Source organism: Sus scrofa, chromosome 1 (assembly GCF_000003025.6).
Source record: "Sus scrofa isolate TJ Tabasco breed Duroc chromosome 1, Sscrofa11.1, whole genome shotgun sequence".
Taxonomy (NCBI): Eukaryota; Metazoa; Chordata; class Mammalia; order Artiodactyla; family Suidae; genus Sus; species Sus scrofa.
The window spans coordinates 273,949,120-273,975,312 of NC_010443.5; the positions used below are offsets into that span (position 1 = coordinate 273,949,120).

The 26,193-nt window shown below is 55.2% G+C and overlaps 1 protein-coding gene across 1 annotated transcript in view; it reads left to right on the plus strand.

Annotated features, from left to right (window-relative positions):
* COL5A1 (collagen, type V, alpha 1) overlaps nucleotides 1–26,193 on the plus strand; it is a 149,046-nt gene that overhangs the window by 14,901 nt on the left and 107,952 nt on the right. The window contains 1 exon segment of the mRNA NM_001014971.1: nucleotides 23,219–23,386. Within this exon segment, the coding sequence (NP_001014971.1) occupies nucleotides 23,219–23,386 (168 nt within the window).

Below are 26,193 nucleotides of genomic sequence, written 5' to 3' on the forward strand. Positions count from 1 at the left end.
AAAACCGAAGAGACTGGATTTTATGATCTTGAGATGAGAAGGCCTTTCTCAGTGTGACATAAACCCCAGAAGTTATAAAAAGAAAAAGAATACTGATTCTATAAAAGTCCACATTTTCTCTCTGCCCCAAACCACCCCCCAAAACCACCCATAAGAAAAGAATATGAAAATATGTGTGTCACAGAGAAGGGATTGATAGGCTGTAATATTCATAGAATTCCTGCAGATCATTAAGAAAAGCCTAAGAACCAAACACCTCCCCCCACCAAAAAAAAGAACAAAAGCCATGAATAGTTCTTAGAAAGAAGACTACCTATAGTTTTTAAACGTGTAGGAAGATGCTTAACTTGCTCATGAGAAGAGAATGCAGGTGAGCCCCAGGGAGACACCACATCTCACCTGGCCCGGTGGTCAAAGAACAAATGCTGAGAACAGGTGCTGTTGGCTCCAGTGATGGGAAGTGAGTGTCCTTACAGGTGGTTCTTCCAGGAAAGGCTTTTGCAGTTTCTCTGGAATCCCTTGGACCTGGCGACTCCGCGTCCTGGAATGTCTGCTGTGGACACACACACGTGTGTGCAGAGACCTGCGGCGACAAGAGTCAGGGCGCACCGCCGGCAGGAGCGGAGGGTCGACACGACCAGGTGCCCGTCCCGAGAGCCGTTTGGGTCAGTTACTGAGCAGTTACGGAGGAGTCGGTGCAGAGGCTGCAAGAGGGGCGTTTACCTGCCTTCACATTTCCTGAAATGCATCGGTCACCAAGATGTGTGAAAAGCAAGGTTAAGAAGGTTCCTCTTGGTACGAATGCGTCTCTGTTAAAAGGACATACGGGTCTGGAGTTCCCGGGATGGTGCAGCGGTAACCAACCCGACCAGTGTCCATGAGCATGTGGGTTCAATCCCTGGCCTCGCTTGGTGGGTTAAGGATCCAGCATTGCTGTGGTGTAGGTCACTGTGTGGCTTGGATCCCCCATTGCTGTGGCTGTGGTGTAGGCCTGCAGCTGCAGCTCCAATTTGACCCCTAGCTTGGGAACGTCCATGTACCATGGGTGCGGCCCTAAAAAGACAAAAAAAAAAAAAAAAAAAAAAGACATGTGTCTAGGCCTGCCTATTCTAGATGACAAGCAGGACGCACACAAACTGGGACCTCTGGTTTTCTCTAAGGGACCTCTGAGTTCCCAGGGTGCACTTCTCTCCAGCATCTTTTAATCAGATGAACGTGTTGAAACAGGGGGTCAGGTGTGTAGGTAACAGAGGGACGAGGCTGTGAAGCATGGGCTGGCTGCCATGGGAGCTGCGGGCCTTTCTTTCTGGCGGGCAGATGCTTTTGGCTGGAATGACTTGGTCAGTTAAAAAAGTCTGTGGTCCTGGAGTTCCCTGGTGGCCTAGTGGTTAAGGATTTGGTGTGGTCCCTACTATGGCTTGGGTTCAGTCCCTGACCTGGGAACTTCTGCATGCCATGGGTGTGGCCAAAAAAAAAGGTGGTGGTTCGAAAAAATATTTGCCACCGTGGCCTTGAGGGGACCAGTGGGAAAGCTGGAAAGGGCCTCAGATGTGACAGCTTTTCCATGGGACGGTTTGTGTGCCAAGGACCTGAGGCTTAGCACGTGGTAGCAGGTGGTGGATGTGGCCCTGTGACCTCTGACCCCATGAGCACTGTGGCAGCTCTGTGGTCACTTTTGACCCTACATCATGGCCCTGTGCTCCCTTACCTGTTGTCACGAGGCTTGTCCCTTTCCAGGGTCTGAGTCACGGGGTCCTTCCAGCCTCCCTGAAATCCAGTCCAGACAAGAGACTTCAAGGCCTCCACATGGGAGGACATCAGGGGAGGGGCTTATGGCGTCATGAGACAATGGAGACTGAAGTTCCCGCTTGCACCCCAGGGCTCCGTGTCTTCTTTCTGGGAGGTCTCTGCGGGGAGGTGAACTTTTCCCCGACCTCAGCCACTGTTCCCACCAGGGCGCTGCTCTGCCCTCTTGGCGCATGGAGTCATTGAGGAGGGGGAGGGGCTGAGATGCTCTTGTTCGTGGTTCATCTGATGGTGTTACAGGTGCGCCAAGTGCTTGGGTGGACCGTGACGCCAGGAAGCTAAAGGATGGACAGGCTCCCTGCCCTTGACTCCCACGTCCTGGTGGGACGGGACAGCCTTCACAGTATGTGCAGTACATCTGTTTTGTTGAGTCGTGTGAAGCTGCCATTTTGTCAGCCAAGAGAGCCGAACAGTCATTTCATGTGTTTGGATCTAATAGCATGTGAGTGGCCACTGAGGAGGGCCACCAACCCAGCATGGGGTCGGGGAGGCCCTTCCTGGAGGCAGCAGTGCCTAAGCTGAGGTCTGCTGGATGAAAGTGATTCACCAGCAGTGGAGGGCCGGCTGCCACGATTCCAAGTGCAGGGAACTGAACGTGCAGAGGCCTTGACACTATGATCTTGGTCTTTGAGGACAGGGTTTAGCTTGGCTAGAGCATAGCGTGAGTGGGATGGTGGGGTGGGGGGAGGGAGTTTTACAAAAGATGAAGCTTTGGGCATTTAAATTCAGTTTAAGTTGGCAAAGGCGTATTGCCACCTTCATCCATCCATCCATCCTATTTATCCACATATCTGTCCATCCATTTGTCCATCTTCCATCCATCCATATACTCACCTACCTGTCGGACCTTCCATCAATCCAACTATCCACCCACCATCCATCCATCCATCTACCCACCATCCATCCATCCATCTACCCAACATCCATCCATCCATCATCATCTGTCCACCCACCATCCATCCATCTACCCATTCATCCACCCACCACCCCTTCATCCACCCATCCATCCATCCATCCATCTACACAACCATGATCCAGACCTCAAACCCATTCACTGATCCAGATCATAAATCCACACACCCATCCACCTGCCCACTGATCCATTCCTTCTTCCAAGAGAGCTCTGGGTTGCCTCCTTCACTAAACCATTTTGTCTTTTTGCATCAGTTTGTCTATGTCCGTCTAGATGTCCACTCTGTACACTGGGACTCCCTGAGGGCAAGGCATGGCCGACTCACTCCAGCTCCTGGGGTGCCTAGCATAGAACCAGGCACAGTGGGATCTTGTCAAGTTTGGTGGTCTGAACTGAGAGACAGGACATGTTCCAGTTGCTGCAGCAGCAGGCAGTGCAGTCTGGATAACAGAGAGGCACTGGTGGCTTTGTAGGAGTGGAGAAGAGAAAGGAAACCTGTGACTCTTGAGCCGCTGGAGAAATGGGAGGTGACCTGGGGCCCTGGGCAGAGGAGGGGTGTGGACAGGGTTGGGGGGAGCCCCAAGGGCAGCCTTCCAGTTGGCAGTAACATATAAGATAAACTCCATCTTGGAGTTCCTCTTGTGGCTCAGCCGCAACACACCTGACTAGTATCCATGAGGATGCGGGTTCGATCCCTGGCCTCGCTTGGTGGGTTAAGGGTCTGGCATTGCCGTGAGCTGTGGAGCAGGTCGCAGATGTGGCTCGGGTCTGGCGTTGCTGTGGCTCTGGTGTAGGCCGGCAGCTACAGCTCTGATTCAGCGCCTAGCATGGGAAACTCCATATGTCATGGATGCAGCCCTAAAAAAAAAGTATATTTATATATATATAAATTCCCTCTTGGGAACTGGGAAATATCCATGTTTCAGGATATTTGGTTACAAATGAAGAGATTCTACTCATTCTCCAAATACCTTTATTAACTTTGCTCAGCCATAAAAATAGAGTACTCATTAAAGCAAATTTGGGAAACAGAAAAAAATATAAAAATGCCTTTTCTCTTTCCTTTCTGTCTTAGTCTGTTGGGGCTGCTAGAAGAAAATGCTACAGACTGGGTAGCATAAGCCACAGAAATTTATTTCTCAAAGTTCTGGAGGGTGGGAAGTCCACGATCAGGATGCCAGCCTTGTGGGGGAGGCGGGTGCCTTCTTACCACGTCCTCACTCACTTGGGAGGGGCAAGGGGGTTCTCCAGAGCCATCATCTTTGGGGGAACAGGATTTCTCTGTATGAATGTGGGGGACACAGACTGTCCTCATGTCTCCCCCTCTTTGTGGCTGAGCTGATGCGGTGACAGTGTGGGGTGTGTCCTAGTCGCAGACACTTTTGTAAGTACCTTCAGGGCTGCACATTTTCTTTTTTGTCTTTTTAGGGCTGCACCTGCAGCATATGGAAGTTACCAGGCTAGGGGTCAAATGAGAGCTGTAACTGCTGGCCTACACCACAGCCACAGCAATGGGGGATCCGAGCGGCATCTGCGACCTACACCACAGCTCATGGCAATGCCGGATCCTTAACCCACTGAGTGAGGCCAGGGATCAAACCCACGTCCTCATGGATCCTAGTGGGGTTGGTTACCCCTGAGCCACAATGGGAACCCCAGGGCCGCGACTTCCCATCCTAGGCTTGCGCTGGCGTTCCCTTAGCTGTTCATCTCCTGTCGGATTTGGTTGCTTCCAGTGGTTTGTGTTATAAATAACACTTGGATGAACATCTTTTGAGGAATCCTTTCTGCCTCTCCGATTCTTTCCTTGGGGTGGATTCCTAGACACTGACTCACGGCATCAGAGCACAGAAACATTTTAAAGTCCTTTTATTGCAGAATTATGTTTTGGCCAACACTGGGCAGTTACCGCCGCAGCTGCTGTGCCCTGGGCCACGCTCTCCTCAGGTGCTGAACCCAGACGGACACGCTGTGATGGAAGTGGGGTTACCCACCCTGCTGTAAGCCAGTCACTCCCCGCTTTCTGCTCCCCGAGAGACGTGCAACCTGGCCTTTAATGCTTAGGGCTACTGTGACTGCCGCTGGGCCTGTGGCTCCTTCTGGGTTGCTTGGCCCTTGGCAGTCACTGCAGTTGCCTCGTCTGGAGAATGGAGGGCACTTCCTGTCCCACAGGGTTGTTGGCAGATGTCAGATTACTAATTACAGGTATAATGCATGTGTGTTCCCAGCTTTAGATGCCTCCTCTCGTTGTATCGGAAAACATAAGGGCATCTTCTAGAACTTAATCGAGAGTCAGTAGATGCTAATTGTCTCTCCTAACTCCCCCCCCCCCTCGGGCCATCTCTGTGTTTGCCAAGTCCCTGTGGTGGCCAGGTGGGTGGACAGGGACGTCAGGGTCCCGCCGATGGTAGGGTCTTCTCCCCACCAAGGTGGTTCCATTGAAGGAGGTGCTTGCAAGGTGCGTGCGGTCTGCACTGGAGGATGGGGGTCGGGGGAGAGTGGGCTGCGGTGGGGGCTCGCATCTGGGAGTGCTGCAGAGATGGGTGGGGGAAGGGCCCGCCCTCCTGGTGGGGCAGCAGGCTGCTCACCTGTCTGGGGCAGCTGGCTGGGTTCTAGCCATGAATCTCCCATGACTGGAAATGGGCTCCCCGTGGCTCTTCTTACTCTTGTCTTTCACCCACTTTCTGAGGGCGGATGGAGTTTTCTGAGCCCGTGCACATGACCTACAGCTGTCCACCCCTGGCTGTGGTAGGGGCCTTGAAACCCGACTTCATTACCCCCTGGAGTGTAGAGCTCAGAAAATTCAGCCGGGCCTGGTGGTGTGGACTCATGGTGTTGACTGTGGAGGTTGGTTCTGAATTTTGCTCCCCAGTGCAGTGCCTCCTGGGAGCTGATGGCATCTTGGCAGAGTTATGCTCTCCTGTCGTGTCCACGTGGCTGGTTTTGAGTGCCAGTTAAGAGTGTTTGAAGACCTTCAACGTTCTCGTGATTGGGAAATGCCTTCTTTCTGGTCCCGTGGGAGGCGCTGTGGCATATCCCTTCAAAGGTCACAGTGACCCGGTGCCGTGTTCTTTTACTTGAATCGCACAATTGAGGAGAGTAATGTCAGAGCCGGATGGTGAGAATTATCTAGACCCTGGGATCCCTCAGCGGCCTGAGCTCTGAACGCATCTCCGTTTGGGACTGTGTTGTGAAAGTGATGCTTGGCCAGACAGTGGCTTTAATCCGGACTGGGAAGTATTCCTTTAACTTTATCTGTCACGTTGTTTGCCTTGTGACATTTATTAGGTGTTTAAACCATCTTCTATTTCTGAAGTTTTCTTTTCTGATGAGAATTTCAAAGCAAATCCCAGCTGATGGCAGTGCTGGAGGATGCAGGAGCCAGCAGATACATTTGCCTTTGTCTGCATGTCAGTCCAAAAGGGCAGGAGTGAGCTGGGCCAGGCACGGCCAAGGGGCTCTGTGAGGATGCCTGGGGCGGGTGGCTCATTTCAAATGTCAGACTCTGGGAAATGTAGACATTCCAAAGAAGTGCGAATGCAGTTTTGGCTTATAAAGACCAGTTACAAGTTGTACCTTATCAAGGCAAAGTCTAAAAGATCTGTGACTGTCCTGCATTTGGGGTAGGCACAGAGAGAGGACAGTTATTTAATTATATAGTGCATATCCTGCTGGACATTAGCTGGCGTTTATTATGTCCTTAATTTGTTATGAAAGCAATACAGGTCCATCACAGAATTGTTAAAAGTTACTAGAAAGTATAAATAAGGAAATAAAATACATCATAGTTCCTTACTTATTTAAAGCATGATGCTAATGATGCTGATGCTGTGATGGTTTCTGTTGAGTGCAGCCAAATGAATTGCTAACTGAACATTTTGAAGTATTTATTTTCCAGTATTTTTTCTAGCCTGGCTTTTACAAAATTAGGATTGCATACTCCTTTGTAACAGTTTTAACCTAAAAATATGGGGAGTAAATCTCTGAAAATGGGGGGAAAAGGGGAACTTCCTCAAATCTGATAAAGGACATCCATGTAAAATCTACACACTGAATGCTTTTCCCCCTAAGATCAGGAAAAAAGCAAGGATATCCATTCTCACTACACCTGTTTGATATTGTATGGTGATCCTAGCCTGTGCAATAAAGCAAGAAAAAGGAAATAAAAAGGCATGTAGATTGTAAAGGAAGTTGTAAAACTGTCTTTGTTTGAAGACCACATGATAGTCTATGTCAAAAATTCTAAATAATGTACACAAAAGCTTTTAGAACTAATAAGAAAGTTTGGCATGGTCCCAGGAATCAGAATCAATATACAAAAATCAGTTCCCTGTCTAGGTGGTAGAAGTGAACAATTAGAAATAGAAACTTAGCCACTGCAGTAGTATCAAAAATATGATATACTTAGAGGATATTTGACAAAATACTTATACACTGAAAATTATAAAACATCACTTCAAGATATGAAAGAAGATCTGAAGAATTGAATAGGTATACCATTCTCATGGACACAAACACTAAATATTAAGATGTCATTTCCCCCCAAATTGATCTATGCATTCAGTGCAATGCCAGCCACCCATTTTAAAAATAGATATGGACAAGATGATTCTGCAATTTAGATGGAAATGCAAAGGACCTAAAATAACCAAAACAATTTCGAAAAAGAAGAATATTGCAGGACTCATGCTGTGTGATTTGGGGACCTCCTGTAAAGCTACAGTGATCAAGACATTGTGGTGTTGACAAAGACAGGCATATGGACCAATGGGACAGCACAGACGTACATCTTTCTGATCATTTGACTTTTGACAGTGAAGCTAAACTAATTCAATGGGGGAAAGCAAAGTTTTTATCAGCAAATGCTGTTAGAACACTGAGACATCCATTTACAAAATAAATAAATAAACCCGGATCTTTACATCACATCATATGTAAAAAATTAGGATGTACCGTAGACCTAAAGATTTCATACTGTGAAGAATCAAACAAAGGAGGACGTCTGTGTGTGACCTCCAATTAGGCAGAAATTTCTTGGAACGTACGCAAAAGTGTGAACCATAAAAAACGGATACGCTTGATTTTCTAACACAAAGACCTGTGCTCTCAGAAAGATGCTGCTAGGAAAATGGAACAGCAAGCCACGGATTGGAACAAAATATGTGTAAAACACACACCTGATCATCACTGAAGTCTAGCACGTAGAAAGGCACATTGTAACTCAGTGTAAGAAGGTCGGTGACCCAGTTTACCGGTTCCATCTGGGCAAAAGAGTCGAACAGACATTTCACCAAAGAAGCTGTATGAATGGCCAATACGTATGTGGAGAGATGCTTTTCAACTTCTGCCACCAGGGAAATACAAACTAAACCCACAAGGAGATACCACTATACCAGCCAGCATTGGCAAGGACGTGGAGGAGCTTTCCTATGTTGCTGGTGGGAGGGCAAGCTGATGCGGCCGCTTTGGGAAACAGTTTGGCAGGTGTTTATAAAGTCAGTGGGACTCAGCAATTCCACTCCTGGGTATTTACCCCAGAGAAATGAAGGCATCTATTACAGAGACATGTGCGTGTATGTTCATATGTCGTTCTGTCACCCCTTAGTGACACAGCTCGGCTGTCGCTCTGTGCCAGGCTGTCTGGATCACCCTTCCTGCAGCCTCTGCGGGGCGTCTCACAGACAAGCCTTGTTATTCAACCTGCTTCCCACTGGTGGGCATTTGCCTTGTTTCCACGTGTCCACCCACTGGTAGTTGGGACTGGGAAGGGACTGGGACACAGCCACGCAATGGCATACCCATGGGCAGGAGGGAACTGAATTCATGAAATAACGCGGGCACAAAAGTAGGACATTAAGTGAAAGAAGCAGACACAAAAAGCTGTAGACAATGTGATTCTATTTATGTGACATGCCAGAAAAGACAAAACTATAGGAATAGAAAAAAATTCCTTCTTACCAGAGGGCAGCAGATGGGGAGAAGGCGTAAGATTTGACACATGCTGTGGACCCGACCTCCGCGGTCAAGATCCGGAACCACTTTCATCCCTTTGAAAAGCCCCCCATGTCCCTCCCCCACCCCCTAGCCAGTTGGATGGGAGACAAAGGCGTCTTGATTTATTTAGATTTATTTAACTGCTTGTGACAGGGAGCATAATTTGTCTGTTCGCTCCCCCCCCCATTGTCTTTAGTTGCAAGAGCGTCACATATATGCCTCATTTGTGTTTCTGTTACAAGTATCTCCCCCTGTTTATGGCTTGCATGCTGTTGGGGTGCTCTGTCCTGCATCACAGCCACCCCCAAACTCAGTGTCTAAAGACGATGACCATTTGACTTCACCAGCTTAGTTTGCTTACGAACCCGCATCTGGGGCAGAGCCTGGCAGAAGTCGCTTGTCTGCACCCATGACGTCAGGTGGAGCCTAGGCTTGGAGGGCTGTTTTTAAGATGCTTTTCCCACCCAGCTGGCAAGTCCTTCCTAGTTATTGGCTGGGGGCTTGGCTGGGGCTGCTGGCTGGGGCCCTGGGTTTCTCTGTCCATGGGACCTTCCAAGGGGCTGGTTGGGCTTCCTCACAGTGTGGTGCCTGCTCTGTGAAAGAGCATTCCAGACCCAGGAAGTAGAAACTTCTGGCTTATTAAAGCCTAGATCAGTAAGCTCACATGCGTTTCTTCCGCCACATTCTCTGGGGCAGGTGGTCACAGAGCCCACCTTTTGTAAAGGGAGGGGACGTGGGTACCACCTCTTCATGGGCACCTGTGCTAAAGAATTTGTAGACCTTTTTAAAACTGCCACATCTAGGAGTTTCTGTTATGGCTCAGCAGGTTACAAACCCGACTCGTATCCATGAGGACGCAGGTTCTACTCCTGGCCTCGCTCAGTGGATTAAGGATCTGGCGTGGCTGTGGCTGTGGTGTAGGCAGGCAGCTGCAGCTCGGATTTGACCCCTAGCCTGGGAACCTCTGTATGCCGTGGCACACACACACACACACGCCCCCCCATCTAAAACACACGTTTTGGTGTTTTTGGTTCATAAAATGATGCAAGTTTTATGTGGATACATATAACATTTTTCGGAACTAGGGGTGTGCAGAGATGAGTGGCCATGCCTTTGAGTTCGGCTGGTAGTGTTCTGGGCATTTTCACGTGTACGTTTACCTGGCGCGTGTTCGGACCCCACAGACGTCTCTTCCTGAAACACACGAGGAACGGTGCTCTGCGAAGTCTGGTGACTTGCTCTTTGCCCTTAGTGACCCAGCTCGGCTGTCGCTCTGTGCCCGGCCGTCTGGATCGCCCTTCCTGCAGCCTCTGCGGGGCATTTCACAGACGAGCCTCGTTATTTAACCTGCTCCCCACTGGTGGGCATTTACCGTGTTTCCAGCTCTATTACACACGACATTGCTGTGCGTGTATAAGAGCCTTTCCGCAGGATTTAACCCCAAAGCGGGGGGCTGCCTGGTCCATGCACATACGCATCTTAATTGGAATCTGGCAAAATTGCCTCCCCTGCCAAAAGGTTTCTTCCATCAGCATTTATGTTGAATCCCCAGAGCGCACATTCCCTTTGTAAGGTGGTTGATTTCATTCACTGGCCGGCTGGTGGGTTGGGTCTTCCTTCACGGCCCTCAGCGTCTGCCCCGGGCTAAGCGCTTCCTGCCGCCGTGATGCTGCGGGACACTGTTCCTTCTCTCAAGGGGCTCACGACGATCGGTCAGGGAAACGGTACCTCCTGCTGGTCCAGTGCAGGCTGCGATGGGGAGCTGGGTGACACAGAGGAGGCACAGGCCTGTCCCTGTGTTTGGAGGGCTTCTTGTTCTCCTGGAGCTTCATTAGCAAAGAGGATGCCTGCAGACACCACTTTGACTCTCTCATAAGTCTTTTTTTTTTTTTTTTTTTTTAATGGCTCACCTATGGCAAATGGAAGTTCCCAGGGGTTGTATCTGAGCTGCAGCTGCAGCAGCACTGGATTCTTTAACCCACTGTGCTGGGCTGGGGATCAAACCTGTACCTGCGCAGAGCCCTGAGCTGCTGCGGTTGGGTTTTTAACCCACTGTGCCACAGCGGGAACTCCGTCATCCTACGTCTTGAGGGAGAGAAGGAGCCTGAGGAGCCAAGTGTTTTAGTGTTGCTGATTCTGGCTGCCATTCATGGCTTCCCAGTAGAGGCAGGTCCCGTTGCTATGGCAGCAGGTTAGTAAGCTGCCCGGCAGGGAAACTGAGGCCAGGGTGGCGGGGCGGCGGTTGGTTTGGGGGGTGCTGGCGCTGGTCCCATCGCGGATGTCACTGCCTGTAGTCCCTGCTCCTGGGGGCTCCACTGCCCCGTGCAGGAAGCCGGGGCTGCTCCTGGGGGTCCAGCCCGCAGCACGTGCGGAGGTCAATGGAGCCAGGGCACAGCCCGGCCTCTGCAGCGACCGGAGGGTCAGTCTGGAACTGACGTGGACCTTACCCACGTGTGGAGGCACAGCAGGCCTCAAAGAGCAGCGCTGAGTGGATGAGGCCCCGTGGCGGCCCAGGCCGGCCTCAGTAACAGCTGCGTGTCCCTTTCCGGATGCTGTCTGGGGGTCCAGTCCGCCACTGGTGCCGTTCTGTAACTGGCCTGTGCCCGCCTTCCGCCTCAGTGTAGCTCCCTGGGTGCCGGGCCTGGGCGCGGCCTGGATATGGAGGGCCCTCTGCCAGCATGACCCCAGCTGGCCCGCGGACAGGCACTCCTCCCTCTGGGCCTCTTGGAGGCAGGCAGGGCCGTGCAGGAGCTGCCTGTGCAAACGCAGCCAAGCCCAGCAAGTGGAATCTGGCATCCCGTGCCATCCCCACCCCTTTTCTCCAGAACAAGCAGATAAATTACCTCTGAGGAAACTGAGTTTAATCATCTGGTTCCCCATCACACCTGTGGGCTCTGCTCCTGGACCAGCTCCCGCTGGCAGTGCCCGAGCATGTACAACCCCGCCCGTCCCGCCCTGCCCGCACCGTCTCTGGCTGTTGGATGCAGGACTCATGTCCGTGGCTGTGTCTGTTCCGTTCATACCCTTTGAAGAATGATGGGGAGACAGACAAATATACTTGCGGTTTTATACAGACAGATGGAAAGCAGGGGTGATCAATGAGAGGAAGAGGTGTGGCGTGGATGCGGGGAGGAACCGGGCAGGTCCTTCTTAGGGGCTGTCGGGAGGCTCCCCTTGCCCTTTGGCCGTGGCATTTCCTCCCAGTGCTCAGTGTAGAGGCTTAGTCTGGCTTGCACGACCTGGCGGGAGCACGCTCCTCTGCATGGCCTGGCGTCTGTGCCTCGACGTCCCCTTGCTGCTCTGCTGAGTGGTGGTGCCCCCGAGCCCAGAACGTTCCACATGTGGCCCCAGACTAGCCAATGGGGCTTCTGTCAGCTCCTGAGGTCCTTCCTCGTCACTGCTGCTGCAGGACTCCATCTCGGGGGCTCTGCGGGTCCCCTGTCCCTCGTGTGGCTCCTTGTGGGCCATAGGACCTGCTTCCAAGTGACAGGGTGTGTGCTGGGGGCTCACCCGTTGGACTATAGGTGCCCTCAGGCTGGGTAGCAGCAGGGACATCTGTTTGAACCCTGCAGAAGCGTCACTAGCATCTGGCTCGGTGTGGGCGGATGTGGAGGTGCGGGTGTCCGGATGCAGGGGTCAGCCCCAACGAGAAGCAGAAGACGGCCATACCGCCCCGGGGCAGCGAGTTTTAGATGGTCCCGTCTCTGCACACGGGGACCGGGGAATGCCTCCCCACCGTGGCCCCTCCCTGGTGACCTTGTGTTCATAAGCAGGGTGGCACCCACACAGGCTGACATGTCACCATAAAAATCTCCCAAGCCTCTGTTAGAAGCTCCTCAGAGCTCTTGACTTTTTTGTCTGGACGAGTGGATGAGGAACGGTCCACCATGCGGTCCAGCTCCCAGGTCTGGGTCACTTTTCATCAGCCTCCTGGCGGTGGGGGCTGGACAGTGAGTCCCCTGTGTGGTCAGTTCTGCACCCCTCACTTCCCTGAGGCGCACACACCACAGGTTACCCACCCCACCCAGGTCCGTCCCAAAGGCACTGAGCCAGAGCGCCATTTGCCTCTTGTCAGGGAGGAGGTTGGCATGGAATCAGACACAGGCATCACACAGGGCTTCACCTCTGGCCCGGAAGGGAGCGTGAGACCACCCAGGACAGGGAGACGGTCAGGTGAGTGGTTGGTACCTAAAAGCTTTGAGAAATTAAAGTTTATCAATTGAATCTTCAAGATGATGGCATTCCTTCCTTCCATCCATCTAGCCATCCGTGAAGTCATTCCTCATCCATCCTTCCTTTCTGTCATCCTTCCATTAATCATCTCTCCTTCTATCCTTTCTTCCATACTTCTTTCCATCCTTCCATCCATCCATCCCTCCATCCATCCATCCCTCTATCCCTCCATCTTTCCATCCTTCCATCCATCCCCCATCCATCCATCAATCCCTCCATCTTTCCATCCATCATCCTTCCATCTTTCCATCCATCCCTCTATCCCTCCATCTTTCCATCCATCCCTCTATCCCTCCATCTTTCCATCCTTCCATCCATCTATCCATCCATCCATCGCTCTATCTTTCCATCCATCCATCCATCCATCCATCCATCCCTCCATCCACCCATCACTCTATCTTTCCATCCATCCATCATCCCTCCATCTTTCCATCCATCCTTCCATCCATCCCTCCATCTTTCCAACCATCCTTCCGTCCATCCCTCCATCCTTCCCTCTTTCCATCCCTCTATCCCTCCATCTTTCCATCCATCCCTCCACCCATCCATCCCTCTATCTCTCCATCTTTCCATCCTTCCATCCATCCATCCCTCCATCTTTCCATCCATCCATCATCCCTCCATCTTTCCATCCATCCATCCATCCACTCATCATCCCTCCTTCTTTCCATCCATCCATCCATCCCTCTATCTTTCCATCCATCCATCCATCATCCCTCAATATTTCCATCCATCCTTCCATCCATCCCTCCATCGCTCTATCTTTCCATCCATCCTTCCATCCATCTAGCCATCCGTGAAGTCATTCCTCATCCATCCTTCCTTTCTGTCATCCTTCCATTAATCATCTCTCCTTCTATCCTTTCTTCCATACTTCTTTCCATCCTTCCATCCTTCCATCCATCCATCCATCCATCCATCCATCCATCCATCCATCCCTCTATCCCTCCATCTTTCCATCCATCAATCCCTCCATCTTTCCATCCATCATCCCTCCATCTTTCCATCCATCCCTCTATCCCTCCATCTTTCCATCCTTCCATCCATCTATCCATCCATCGCTCTATCTTTCCATCCATCCATCCCTCCATCCATCCATCACTCTATCTTTCCATCCGTCCATCATCCCTCCATCTTTCCAACCATCCTTCCATCCATCCCTCCATCCTTCCATCCTTCCATCCATCCATCCCCCATCCATCCCTCCATCTTTCCATCCATCCCTCCATCTTTCCAACCATCCTTCCATCCATCCCTCCATCCTTCCATCTTTCCATCCCTCTATCCCTCCATCCCTCCATCCTTCCATCCATCCATCCCCCATCCATCCATCCCTCCATCTTTCCATCCACCCATCATCCCTCCATCTTTCCATCCATCCCTCCATCCATCCCTCCCTCTATCCCACCATCTTTTCATCCTTCCATCCATCTATCCATCACTCTATCTTTCCATCCATCCATCCATCCCTCTATCTTTCCATCCATCCATCCATCCATCCATTCATCATCCCTCCGTCTTTCCATCCATCCATCCATCCCTCCATCCATCCATCCCTCCATCGCTCTATCTTTCCATCCATCCTTCCATCCATCCCTCCATCTTTCCACCCATCCATGCATCATCCCTCCATCTTTCCATCCATCCACCTATCCACCCACCCATCAACCCATCTCTCCATTCATCCATCCCTCAACCCATCCTTCCATCCCTCCACTCCCCCCTCCTCCGTTCCCTTCATCCCTATGCCCATCCTTCAGTGGGGATTATGGATGGTCCATGTGGTACTTTGAAAGGATCTTGTGAAGAGCAGAGGACCGTGTCTCCAGGCTGTTTTCTCAGGTGGTACCCAGGTCAGTACGCTGAGGCTGTGCACAGCTAGGAGACAGCCTCTGACCTGCCATTCGCCCATCAGCCCAAGATTCTGAGGTTCTCCATGGTCCCTTGGGGTAGAGGCTGAGGATCTCTCCTGTATCTGAGGGCTTCCTGAGGCCCTGAACCTCTAGAAGGAGCAGCTCCTCTGTGCCCTAGAGTGACCTCGCTCTGCCTTGTCACTGCCACCATGCTCTCTGGTCACTACTTGGAAGGGGGTGAGCCTGGCCGTGGTTTGTCTGGAGGTGCCTCGGGGAGTGTCCTGCCCTCTTTCTTCCCCATGGTGTTGGGGGGAGAAGAGGTATTTGCAGCCAGACACCCGTTTGCATGCCAGTGGCCTTGGGACACTCAGCTGCCTCTCCCAGCCTGTGGTTCCTCATCTGCCAATGAACGTGCCCACTTTGTGTGCTGTCTTGATGAACAAGGGAGTGGAGGAGTTGGGCGTAGAGCCCAGGGCATGTGGGCACAGTGGGTGCTCAGGGCCCAGCTGCCCCTCCCCCAGGCTGGGTGCACTTGAGCTGACGCTGCAGTCGCCGGCTGTGCTCCAGACTCACGTGGCCACCGTCCTGGTGCTGCCTCCTTGCAGTGTCCTATCTGTTTCGTAGATGGTGACTGGGGGCTCCGGGTAGAACCCTCTTTGCCCAGGGAGGCGTGGCTCACCAGGGGCTTGGGGATCGGGGCCACACCCACTGCACCATAAGCCCTGGTGTCCTGTGTCACCGCTAGGGACGTCACGGTGGCAGAGTCAGGTGGGTCTGCCCTGCAGAGTGGGCGGCTGGTCTGGGGGACAGAGGCTCCGCACGTGGTCTGGGTCTGCTCAGAGGGTGACCTGCAATGGCACCGTCTCCTCTCCCCAGAAGCCCTGCTGGCGGGTCTTCAGTCCTCCTTCAGAAAAATGGGCGCAAGGCAAGTGACAAACACAGTGTCTCTGAGCCCCACAGGCCCGAGCTGGCCTCATTGGTGGCTGTTTCTCGTCTCCGTGAAGCAACAGAGACTAGCGGGAGATGGGAGAGTGTGTTGAGGTGGGCGGGATTGAGTCGGGCGGGCCCTTCACGTCCATCCCTGTGGGTCCAGCCCTGCCTGCCTCCAGAGCGCTGCTCTCTGCTTTGCCAGCCTGCGAGGCCTACGGGCAGGCTCCTGGGCTGGGCAGGGCAGGGGTGCTGGGCACTGCTCACCCCCAGGGGCGCTGTTCTCGGGGGTCATGAAACACATGGCATTGGTGGGGAGGTGACCGGGGAGAGCTGGGTCCCCTGGGAAGGACTGGGGTCAGAGGGCTGGGGTGAAATTGGCCTGGACACTGAGCAGAGGAGTCTGGTATCCTTGGGGACAGCTCCATGGAGCAGAGCCTGGGGACCTTGTGTTTGTGCTGGCGCAGGAGCCCGTGAGCCTGTGCACATGCCCCCAGTTCACCTGCACTGGGCTCAGGCCTCTGCTCTGTGACACCCCTGGATGAGCGGCTGCAGGGATGATCCGGGACGGACGGCCGCCGCGGGTCCTGCCTGCCCTGCCCCCAGGCCTGCAGCACAGTTTCCACCCTGTTCTGTTGCTTTGTCCCCATTGCTGGCTCATGGAGCAGGAATTTCAGTCGGAGCCTCCAAAGCGGCTGTTTGTTTTCCAACCTGCTGGGCTGACCTCCCCGATGGGGCCACTTGCTCTGCGCGGGCACTTCAGCCCGGGGCCAGCGGCGCCTCCATGCTCCCAGCCCCCCTCCCCGCCCTGCCCGGGCCTCGGTCCTGGAAGAGCCGAGGCTCTTTTGGCTTCCAGGAGGCGTGAGAGGGAGCTAGCAGGGGTGCAGGGACCTGGGAAGAGTGGGGGTGCTTCCAGGGTCACCCTGCTGGGCGCCCCACAAACACCGGACAGATGTGGCGTTTGGTGGCAGTTACCATGAGAGTCGGTCAGGTTCCCCAGGCATCAGCCCCGCTGAGGTCCGCAGCCCAGGAAGGCAGAGCCACCTCACGCAGGGGATTAGACATATTGATACCTATGGAGCGGCAGGGGCACCAGGGCTGTGAGGGCAGTGGGTGAGGGCCAGCCGCGGGCTCCGTCTTCCATCTGCCTGTGCCGAGGGGGAGGAAGCTCGTGGGCCTGGGGTGGATCAGAAGCTGCAGGTGGCTCTGCATCCGCGTGCAGTGTGACCTTGTGATGGTCACACTCCTTTCCCACGCACCTCTTTCAGCGTGAAGGTCGTGAGCCTGGATGCTCTTCACGGCCCCTCTGGCTCTGAGGTTAGAAAGCTCTGGGAATTTTGAAGACGTCCGCCTTGGTGGCTCTGTGGGGGCGCCTGCATGTCCTCTTGAACATAACGACGTTGACCTTGGATGGAGCGGACACCCCCTCTCCGCTCCCGCCCCTCCTGCTGGCTCCCCAGCACCTGTCCCACTCGCTCTGCTCCCAGACGCCGGCAGGACCTGGCCTTGGGCTGAGGGTCCGGGGGGCTTGGTGTGGCAGAGGTCGGGCTGTGCCCTCGGGAGGACGGGCCGTGGAGCTCCATCCAGGGCCAGGGGCCTGGGAAGTCCTCCCTGCAGGGCTCACTTTGCCCGGAAGCACTCCTGGACCCGAGGGTCTTGAGTGTCCTGTGCCTCATCACAAGGTCCACGGCCTTCCCGGACCAGAGAAGGCAGGTGTGGGATGAGGCTGTTCAGGTGACCCCAGCGGTGAGTGACCTGATGGCCTCTAAAGTCACCACGTGAGCAGGTTCTGATTCATCACAATCTCTGCCCGAGCCTCTAGGCTGGAGGGGACGGTGACCACTGACCCCCTGGCGTGAGCTTCTAAGGCTCTCTTTGCCGATAGCGAGTGTTTAAGATTATTCATAGCCTGTTGGGAAAAAAGCAAAAAAGGGGTGGAATTTGAGTGAGAGCCCATGCAAGCCCTCGTGTGCCTCGTGCGGGAGGCCTCAACCCAGTGCCTCCCCAGCAGATGGAATGGCCGTGCGTCCCCTGCTTTCGGCCTGGGGTTGCCCTGAGAGTTAAGCCCACCATGAAACCATGACCGTGGAGCAGCACGGCAGGGGGAGATGGTGTTTTTTACGGAGGTGGCAGCAGTGTTCAAGCTGCCATTTCCCTCTCCCCCTGCCAGTTATAGGTTAAGAGCTGTGGGTTTGCTCACTCAGTCATTCAACAAACTTGGCTGAGTGCCCGGTGTGTGAAAGAGCTCCTGCACAGTTGATGACTAAATCCCACCCATTTTTGTGTCCTGCTGAGACTTGGGGGTGAATCATTAAATCCCAGAAGTGCACCCTTTACCAGGGCCTTGGCGCTCAGGTGGGTCTTTCTGGCTGAGTCACTTTTGTCCTGACCCCACCCCAGCACCAGGCTCCGAGGGCTGGGGAGGGCTGAGGAGGGCTGGGAAGATAAGGCATTGCTGTCAGCCCTTGGCGAGGGTCCGCCCATCCTGACTGTTCCCAGCCCTGGGGCACCAGGCCACTGGTGGCAGTGCCCCGTTAGAGCAGCCCGATTCTGAGGACACATCCTTGGCAGCCAGGGTGGTGACCTGGGCCCTCATCCTGCTTCCCCTCCTCTCTGCTCCTGAAAGCCAGGTGCAGCCTGGCGTTGTCCGCAGAGAAGCCTTCTCCCATGAGGGGTTCCACTTGCTAAGGCGGGGCTGCTGAGCCTGATACAGACCCTTGAACCCAGTCAGGCTGGCACTCCGGCCCCCATGGCCTCTTCCTTGCCCTGAGCCCTGTGGAGTGGTGTCCAGAGGCCAGCTGATGGCCAGGAACCAACTTAAATTCCTGCTAAGAGCAGTTGCCTGATTCCCTCTGCTCTCCTAGGTACTGGATGCCTGCACCCACCCCGGCTGTTCTGCAGGTTCAGGGGAGGGAAGCAGGGGGCGGCTGACTTTTAGGGGTGATTGTGGAGCCCCTCTTGGGGAGACAGGGAGATCATCCTTGTGTGGTTGGTGGAGACATTGCCGTTGACAGTTGAAACATCTGGACAATTGTGGAATTTATCTCTGGCACATCTGCCTCCTGATTTGTATCCCTCGTGTATATTGCTTGTTCATCCATCCATCTGTCCATCCATCTGCATCCATCATCCATCTGTCCATCCATCCATCATCCATCTGTCCATCTGTCCATCCATCCATCTTCCATCCATCCGTCCATCTGCCCATCCATCCGCATCCATCATCCATCTGTCTATCCATCCATCCATCCATCCATCCATCCATTTCTCCATCCATCATCCATCTGTCCCTCCATTTGTCCATCCATCCGTCTGTCCATCCATCTATGCATCCATCCATCCATCTATCCATACATCTACATCCATCATCCATCTGTCCATCTGTCCATCCATCCATCATCCATCCATCCATCCGTCCATCCATCTGCATCCATCATCCATCTGTCTATCCATCCATCCATCCATCCATCCATCTGTCCATTTCTCCATCCATCATCCATCTGTCCCTCCATTTGTCCATCCATCCGTCTGTCCATCCATCCATCCTTCATCCACCATCTCTCCATCTATCATCCATCTGTCCATCCAGCCTACACTTCCATATTTGGGCTCCTCCTTTGTGCCTCTGCTTTCCTGGGCCCTCCTGCTGCCTTTTTGGCATCTGGCACCTGGAGCTCAGTTCTACATTCCCAAGTCCTTCCTCACGTGCTTCCTTCTGCCTTAAAACTGACCTCTCCGGCATCCAGTCCCTGACGGGTCCGGGGGTGTAATACCTGGTTGCCTCTGCACGGTCTCTGCAGGCTCAGTGCAACAGCAGAAAGTAAGCAGGCTGTTGTGGGGACGAGGCTGAGTGCAGGAAGTAGGGCTTACACAGCCAGCGGCAGAGCTGGAGCGCTGGGCTTATGGGTCTCCCACTCAGGGTCACATCCCCAAAGTAAAGTGGCCACTCAGACTTTAGGAAGTCACTGCTGCCAGTGTTCCTGGTCCCCGGGACCTGGTCGCAGGCCCTGGCTCGCAGCCCAGACCCTGCAGGAGGAGGGTCTCTCTTTCATTCCAGCTCCACTCTGAGCGTGGGACGCATTTGTGTTGGAGCGCTTCCCATAGGGCGTTCTGGGAAATGCAGTTTTTAGTGTCTGGGCTCCACAGAGCAGGGAGAACTTGAGTGAGCTGAGGCCGCTCCTGGCCCTCTCCCCCCCACCCCTCCCACCCACTAGGCCAGGGTTACGTGGGTGCCACTGGCTCTGCTTTCTCGAAGCCCTGGGACCATCACCTGTGGTCCTCGGGTGCTGTGAGCCTGGCGGAAGCCAGGGGTGTTCTCCTCGGAGGGAGGAGGCAGGAAAGGGATCCGCGTGTCAAGATCCTGGTCCGGGGAACTGTGCCGGGCCCTTCTCACCGGCCTCCAGAGAGGTCGTGGAGCCTGCTTCCTGGTGGGAGATGCTAGGCTCCAGCCCACACCCAACTGTTCCCAGAGCCGGCACCATCTCCCAGCGGACTCCTTATGCCGATAGAGAAACTGGGCTCCCGGTTCTTCCCAAAGCTGCGTCAAAAGGGCGCTGCGGCATCACCAGGAAGAAGAGCCCACGGGGACCGTCCTGCCAGACGGGCCGTCGCCACAACTTTTGTTAAGAGGAAGAACTGCCTTCTTAGCTCTGGCACAGGGAGCCCCTGGCTGGCAGGAGGGGTGGCAGAGGGCCTGGAAAGGTCGGTGGCCTTTTCAGCTTGTTGCAGCAGAAGTCCGTCAACTTGGCCCCGAAGCCTTCGGGCAAAAAGCTGTCCCCGCGCACAATGGAGAAAGCAGGTTCGCGAGCCTGCACGTCTGGAAAAAGCATCGCATGCGAATGGCGTGTGAGTCCCAGACGCCGGCCGGGCTCCTCGAGGCCTCTCCTGGCCACTGCCGCTCTTGGAGCCGAATCTCCGAGATGAGCCAGGGCTCGGCTCTGTCACTGAGGCAGGTGTGCCAGCGGCTGGCACGGCCATCTCTTCCCACGGGCTGCGTCCAGGGCACCTGTGCCTGGCTCTCTGCTTCTCTTGTCAAGTGGATGAGCACTGGCGAGGCCTGTGGGGGGCAGGGTAGGAGGGCTCGCTGGTGCCCAGATGCTACTGATGTGTGAGGGGCTGACCACCCCTGGGGGACAGGGCTCTGGGTAGGAGCCACGAGAAGCAGCGACTCTATAGGTGGCAAACGCCAGCCCGGACCAAGCCTGTCCTGGGTCCCCCTGTGTCCCTCCCTCTGCAGAGGTGGGAAATCCCTGTCCCCCATGTTTCTTGTCCCTTGATTCAAATGACAGAGGTCTGGGAGTACCCTGATGGCCTAGGTGGCCTAGTGGTTAAGGATCCGGTGTTGTCACTGCTCTGGTTTGGGTTCGATCCCTGGCCTGGGAGTTCACAAATGCCATAGGTATGGTCAAAAAAAAAAAAAAAAAAAGAAAAGAAAGAAAGAAAGAAAGAAAGAAAGAAAGAAAGAAAAAATGACAGGTCTGCAGCAAAGCTGAGTTGTAGAAGTGACACTGTGGAACGCGGCCCTCAGAGCCCCAGCATGTGGGTCCTGGGACCGGGGCCGTGCTTCGCGGTGGAGAAGAGCAGCTTCTGTTCCCTTCCACCCTGCTCCCCCTCGGAGCCGGGCCCAGCTCCTCATGGGGGCGAACGGGGGGCCAGTGGCATCATCCACACTGACCGCCCTGGCCGGCACCTGCTCCCCTTCAGACCTGCCCCTGGGGACAGGGCCTCTGTCCGGGTGGGTCTCTTGTTAGGGCCTTGCCTGGACAAGCGGTGAGGCTGTGTGCACCCCCCACCGCGTACCCTACCCCCTGCCCCCGGTGGTGCTGGGCTCCACACACAGCAGCTGGCTGAAGGCTTGCCCAAAACCAGGGGAGACCAGCCTTGGGGGTCCTTGCTCACTTGCAGAACTTCCACCCCTGTTGCAAATGTGGAACTTTCCTCTTGAGCAAGTCCCAGGCATTTAATAACCCTCTGGGGAGAAAGGTCAGTGAGCCAGAAACTGAATAGTTAAGAGGCCCAGAGATCTCAGCAGTAAGCTTGCGCCAGCCCTGCTGTTGCCCCCAGAAGTGGGTGCGGACTTTTAGTAGCAGGTGTCAGAACATAACCCAAATTGGCATAAGCATAAGGATACCTTACTTATTCGTATAGATGAGTCTTCTTCAGGCACAGCTTGATCCAGGAGCTCAGACCGTGTGGCAGGAGTCTGTCCACACCCTCAGACAGGCACTCCCCAAGCCTTCAGGAGACGGTCCCCCGCCCAGCTGCAGGTTCATCGTCCATGGGTGGGGCTGCAGAGCAGAGAGGGATTCCTCTTTCTTAGAGGGGCAAGCCCCAGAAGGGAGCCTGGTCCAGTCACATGCCCTCCCCTGGGCATTGTGCTCTGATTGGCCAGGCAGGCTCACGGGCCCCAGTGGAGGGGGTATGGTCAGCCACACCCACAGCCACAGGGCCATGAAGGTGCTGGTTGCTGGGGTCCCCGAAAGCCTGGGGAGCGCCCCAGCCCTCCCTGTGTCCTGTCACTATGACTCTGAATTTGAGTTCACCTTCCCTGCCTGGACTCCCAGGGCCCCGAGTTTGTAGTAACACAGGCAGAACGTTGCGCACAGAACCGGCTGTGTTTAGGGCAGTGGGCGCGTGGCCCCCAAGCCTGCGGGCATCAGAGCCTGGAGGTCGGGGCTCTTCCTGATCTGGGGGCTGGTGCAGGCACGTGGAGTCCATCTTTAGCAGGTGTCGGGGACGGTGGAGCTCGCCCTGACGCCAGCTTCTCCCTGCCCTCTGGGGCTGTCTCCTTCTCTGCAGTGCCATGGGGGGAGGTCAGAACTTTCCAGAAGGGATGCAGGGACCTCCCTCGTTCTGGGTTCCGTGCCTGTCTTGCCCAGCAGGCGTCAGTCTTCTGGGGGCAAATGGAAACCGGCTATTTGTGTAAACCCTGATGGGAAGATTGCATTTTAATTGGATAAGGATGGAGGGGCAGATGACATGTGCCAGGGGCAGCCCCGCCGTTCTCAGTGGCCCCCAGGTGGTGGGCATGCTCCAGCGGTTTCGTAACAGATTTCATGAGCTGTCCGTCACTCCCGGTTCATAAGCCCACCCGCGGTCACCTGCTTCCATCCGCGATGGGATCCAATGCCACCTCTCAGCTCCTGTTGGGGCGGATTTTCTGCGACACTAATACGAAGAGGTGTTTGCGGGCTCGGGGCTTGTAACACACTCGCCACCTGGGGACTTGGGGGCAAGAGCAACGTCAGTGCTTGGTCAGGGAGGACTGGCCCCTGGCGGGTGGCTGCTCTCAGGGACCGGGTCGGGGCCCTGGTTCGGCTGAGCGGGACGTGTGTGTTTCTGCAAAGCGGGGCGTCCTGGCCCCGAGGGCACCGCTTCTCAGCGGGGTGCAGGGAGGTGGCCGGGGTTGGTTTCCAGTTCACGAGGGCGGCCTGCCCTGGGCGCCCTCCTCTCCTGCTTGCGGCTAACTGCAGCCCTCCCCTTGTCGTTTCAGCTCAGCCAGCAGATCTCCTGAAGGTTCTAGATTTTCACAACCTGCCTGACGGGATAACCAAGACCACGGGCTTCTGCGCAGCGCGGCGATCTTCAAAAGGCCCCGATGTCGCCTACAGGGTCACGAAAGATGCCCAGCTCAGTGCGCCCACCAAACAGCTGTACCCTGGTAAGAGGGGGTCCGTGTCCCTCGGGCCCCTCCAGGGAGCAGAGCCTGGAGCTCGTGGGGTGGGAGGGACGTGCCTGGCTTTCCGGGAACCCCTCGAATGAGCCGGGTTTGATCTCCGAGCGCTGAGAACACAGCCCAGCCTGGCAGCTGTCACCCCTACCCCCCGAGTGGGGGTGGGTCTGCTCTGTTCCCGCCGCGCCCGCAAGCTGCTGTCTCTTCAGCTGTGGACAGGCTGCCAGGACGCCCAACGCAAAAAGGCTCTGGATGGTTCCCTGGTGACGCGGGTAGACCCCCCGGGGTCACGGGAAATGAGACACTTCTAGACAGAAGCTTAATTGGGGGCGAGGACATTAAGAGATGCACGAATCAATGTCATGGGCCCCAGTGCAGGAGCGCAGGCTTTTAATGAGAATCAATTGCCAAGTGTCACATCCCTGCTTTTAATTACGTGCCCTAAGCGGGAAGTGACAGGAGCTGCCGGAACGCGGCGTCCGAGTTGTCCCCGTCACCCGGCCGGGGGGCAGGGGTGGCTCCCTCCCCCCACCCCCTGGCATATTGGGCCGGCTGGGAACTTAGGCCCACGATCGACCACCCCTCCCGCTGCCCAAAGGGGCCCATCTTCCCGCGTGGGCCAGAAGGGGATCGGGGACCTCGGGCAGCGGCGCTGACCTCAGCTGTCTTGTCGTTATTAGATTTGTCATCTTTTTGGTGCTGGGAGGTGCCCCGACATCGAACCCCGAGCACTCTTTTGAGGGACCCGCTCCTCCAGGGCTGCGTTCTGCTCCCTCTGAGCCTGTCTGTCCCTCGTCACCCTCGTCTCCACCCCAGGCATGTCCTCCGCCGACCTTCGTCCACCGTCCACGGGGCCTTTGGAGAGTGTGGCTGGGGAGAGACGCCGGGTCTGCCCTTTCCAGGAATGTGGCTTTGGGTTTGGCGAGAGCCCCTTCATTGTGTCTCAAAGAGCCCCCCACTTTACCACCTCTGGGGGCCAGATGGGCTCGCTCCAGAAGGCCGGACACATCCTCGCAGGCAGAAGGCATGGCCACGGCTCCCTGGTCCGCTCGCCACCAGGAATGGCGGGGCTTTCATTTTCCCAGACGCCTGGCAGAGCACGCGTGCCCTTGTCCCTTAGAATCACCCAGGCGCTGTCTGCTGTGCTGCCCCGAGGCCCGCGTGTGGCATTCTCGTCCTAGAGGGATGGAGGGCACTGGCTCTGGGGAAGGCTTGTGAGAGCCGGTGGCCCAGGACCTCGGTGACTTTGGGACAGACACCCGCAGCGTGCTGTGAGCATGGCGTGGCCGGTCACCTGCCGAGGGCATCCTGTGGCATGAGGTGTCCTCCCTGGAGGCCCCTCTAGTTGGCTGGCTGACCGGTTAATCTGATCCTCGCCACCTAATTCAGGGTCCCAACCAACTCTCCAGAGTGTCTGTCCTTTCTCTTCCTTTCTGCTGATGTATCTCCTGGCGAGAAATATCACAGGGTCTCAGGATTCAGCCCGGTTATTGGAGATCTAGCACGAGCTCCCGAATAGCAAGATAAGGATTTTTTTTTTTAGCTCATCTTTTCCCAAGCTCTCAAATTAGGGACTTGATTAGACACTGAAAGAGTTTAAAAGGCTGTTGCGGTGCCTTCTGGCCACAATTAGCCTCCGGAGTTGGATGGGTCTCTATGTAATAATCACCTCATTAATGCCAAGCAAAGCTGGCGTTGCTTTGGGGTGATTGAAACGGGCATTTCTGGGGCTTAGGCGGGGAGCTCTGTGACAAGACATTCTCAGACATCAGTCAAGTGTGACCTGTGGACCTTGGGCCACGTGAAGCCACACAGCCCCTCTGTCCTTTCCTCTCTTGGGGACCTGGGGGTGCGCCCCCACCTGTCATGCTTTTTGCTCGGATGCCAACCTGCCCACCCCGGGAGCCAAGGAGTCTGGCTGCATTTTATTATTTTAATTTTTTTGGCCACGCCTGCAGGCTGCAGAAGTTCCTGGGCCAGGGGTGGAACCTGTGCCACTGCAGTGTCAGCACCGGCTCCTTAATCGCTAGGCCGCCAGGGAACTCCTGGCTGCGTTTTAGACGCCGTGTGTGCAGGGCAGCTGCAGGAGGTGTGGTCGGGGACCGTGGTGGCCCAAGCTGAGCACAGATACTTTCGACATCTCAGCGCAAAGCAAGTTTAGGTCCTGGTGACTTCTCTCCATGACAAGAACCCCGGATGTGGCCTGGATTCGCTGAGCCCGTGGTGCGCTGGCACTGGCCGTGGTGGTCTGGGTTCTGGGCGAGGGTTCGGGCCAGGGCTGAGCAGGTGTTAGGGAGCCTCTGTGGGGATCTGCCCCCAGCCCCGGCGAGATGCCAGTTTCCCGCAATGTCCAGCAGGCCAGCCTCATCAGCTCATCGATTCTGCGGCTTTGTCCTGACGGCCTGTGCTCCAGGCCTTCACTCTTTTCGGGAAACCAAGCTCCCGGGGCTGGGATCCGTCAGGGCCTCGCCCCCGGCACAGCTGCTAAAGAAGCAGGTGGGTGCTCTCTGCGCCCACCGGCAGTGCGGGGCCCAGGGTTCCTCCCCCGCCCCAGGAGGACTTGCTGGGCTTGCATAGAGCCTGTAATTTGGGCTCTGAGATTGGCAGGGCCCAGAGCTCGATGCCAAGTCCCCGACCTGTCCCGGTGGTTCATGCTGGGTGGTCCTGCCACCATGTAGACCAGGCCTTGAGGACTAAAGCAGCACCCAGGACAGTGACGCCCTGTGGGGAATGGGCACCCCCAGCACCCTGGAGAGGGTCGCCCGGCAGGCCTGGCGGTTCCCGGTGGTCTTCTG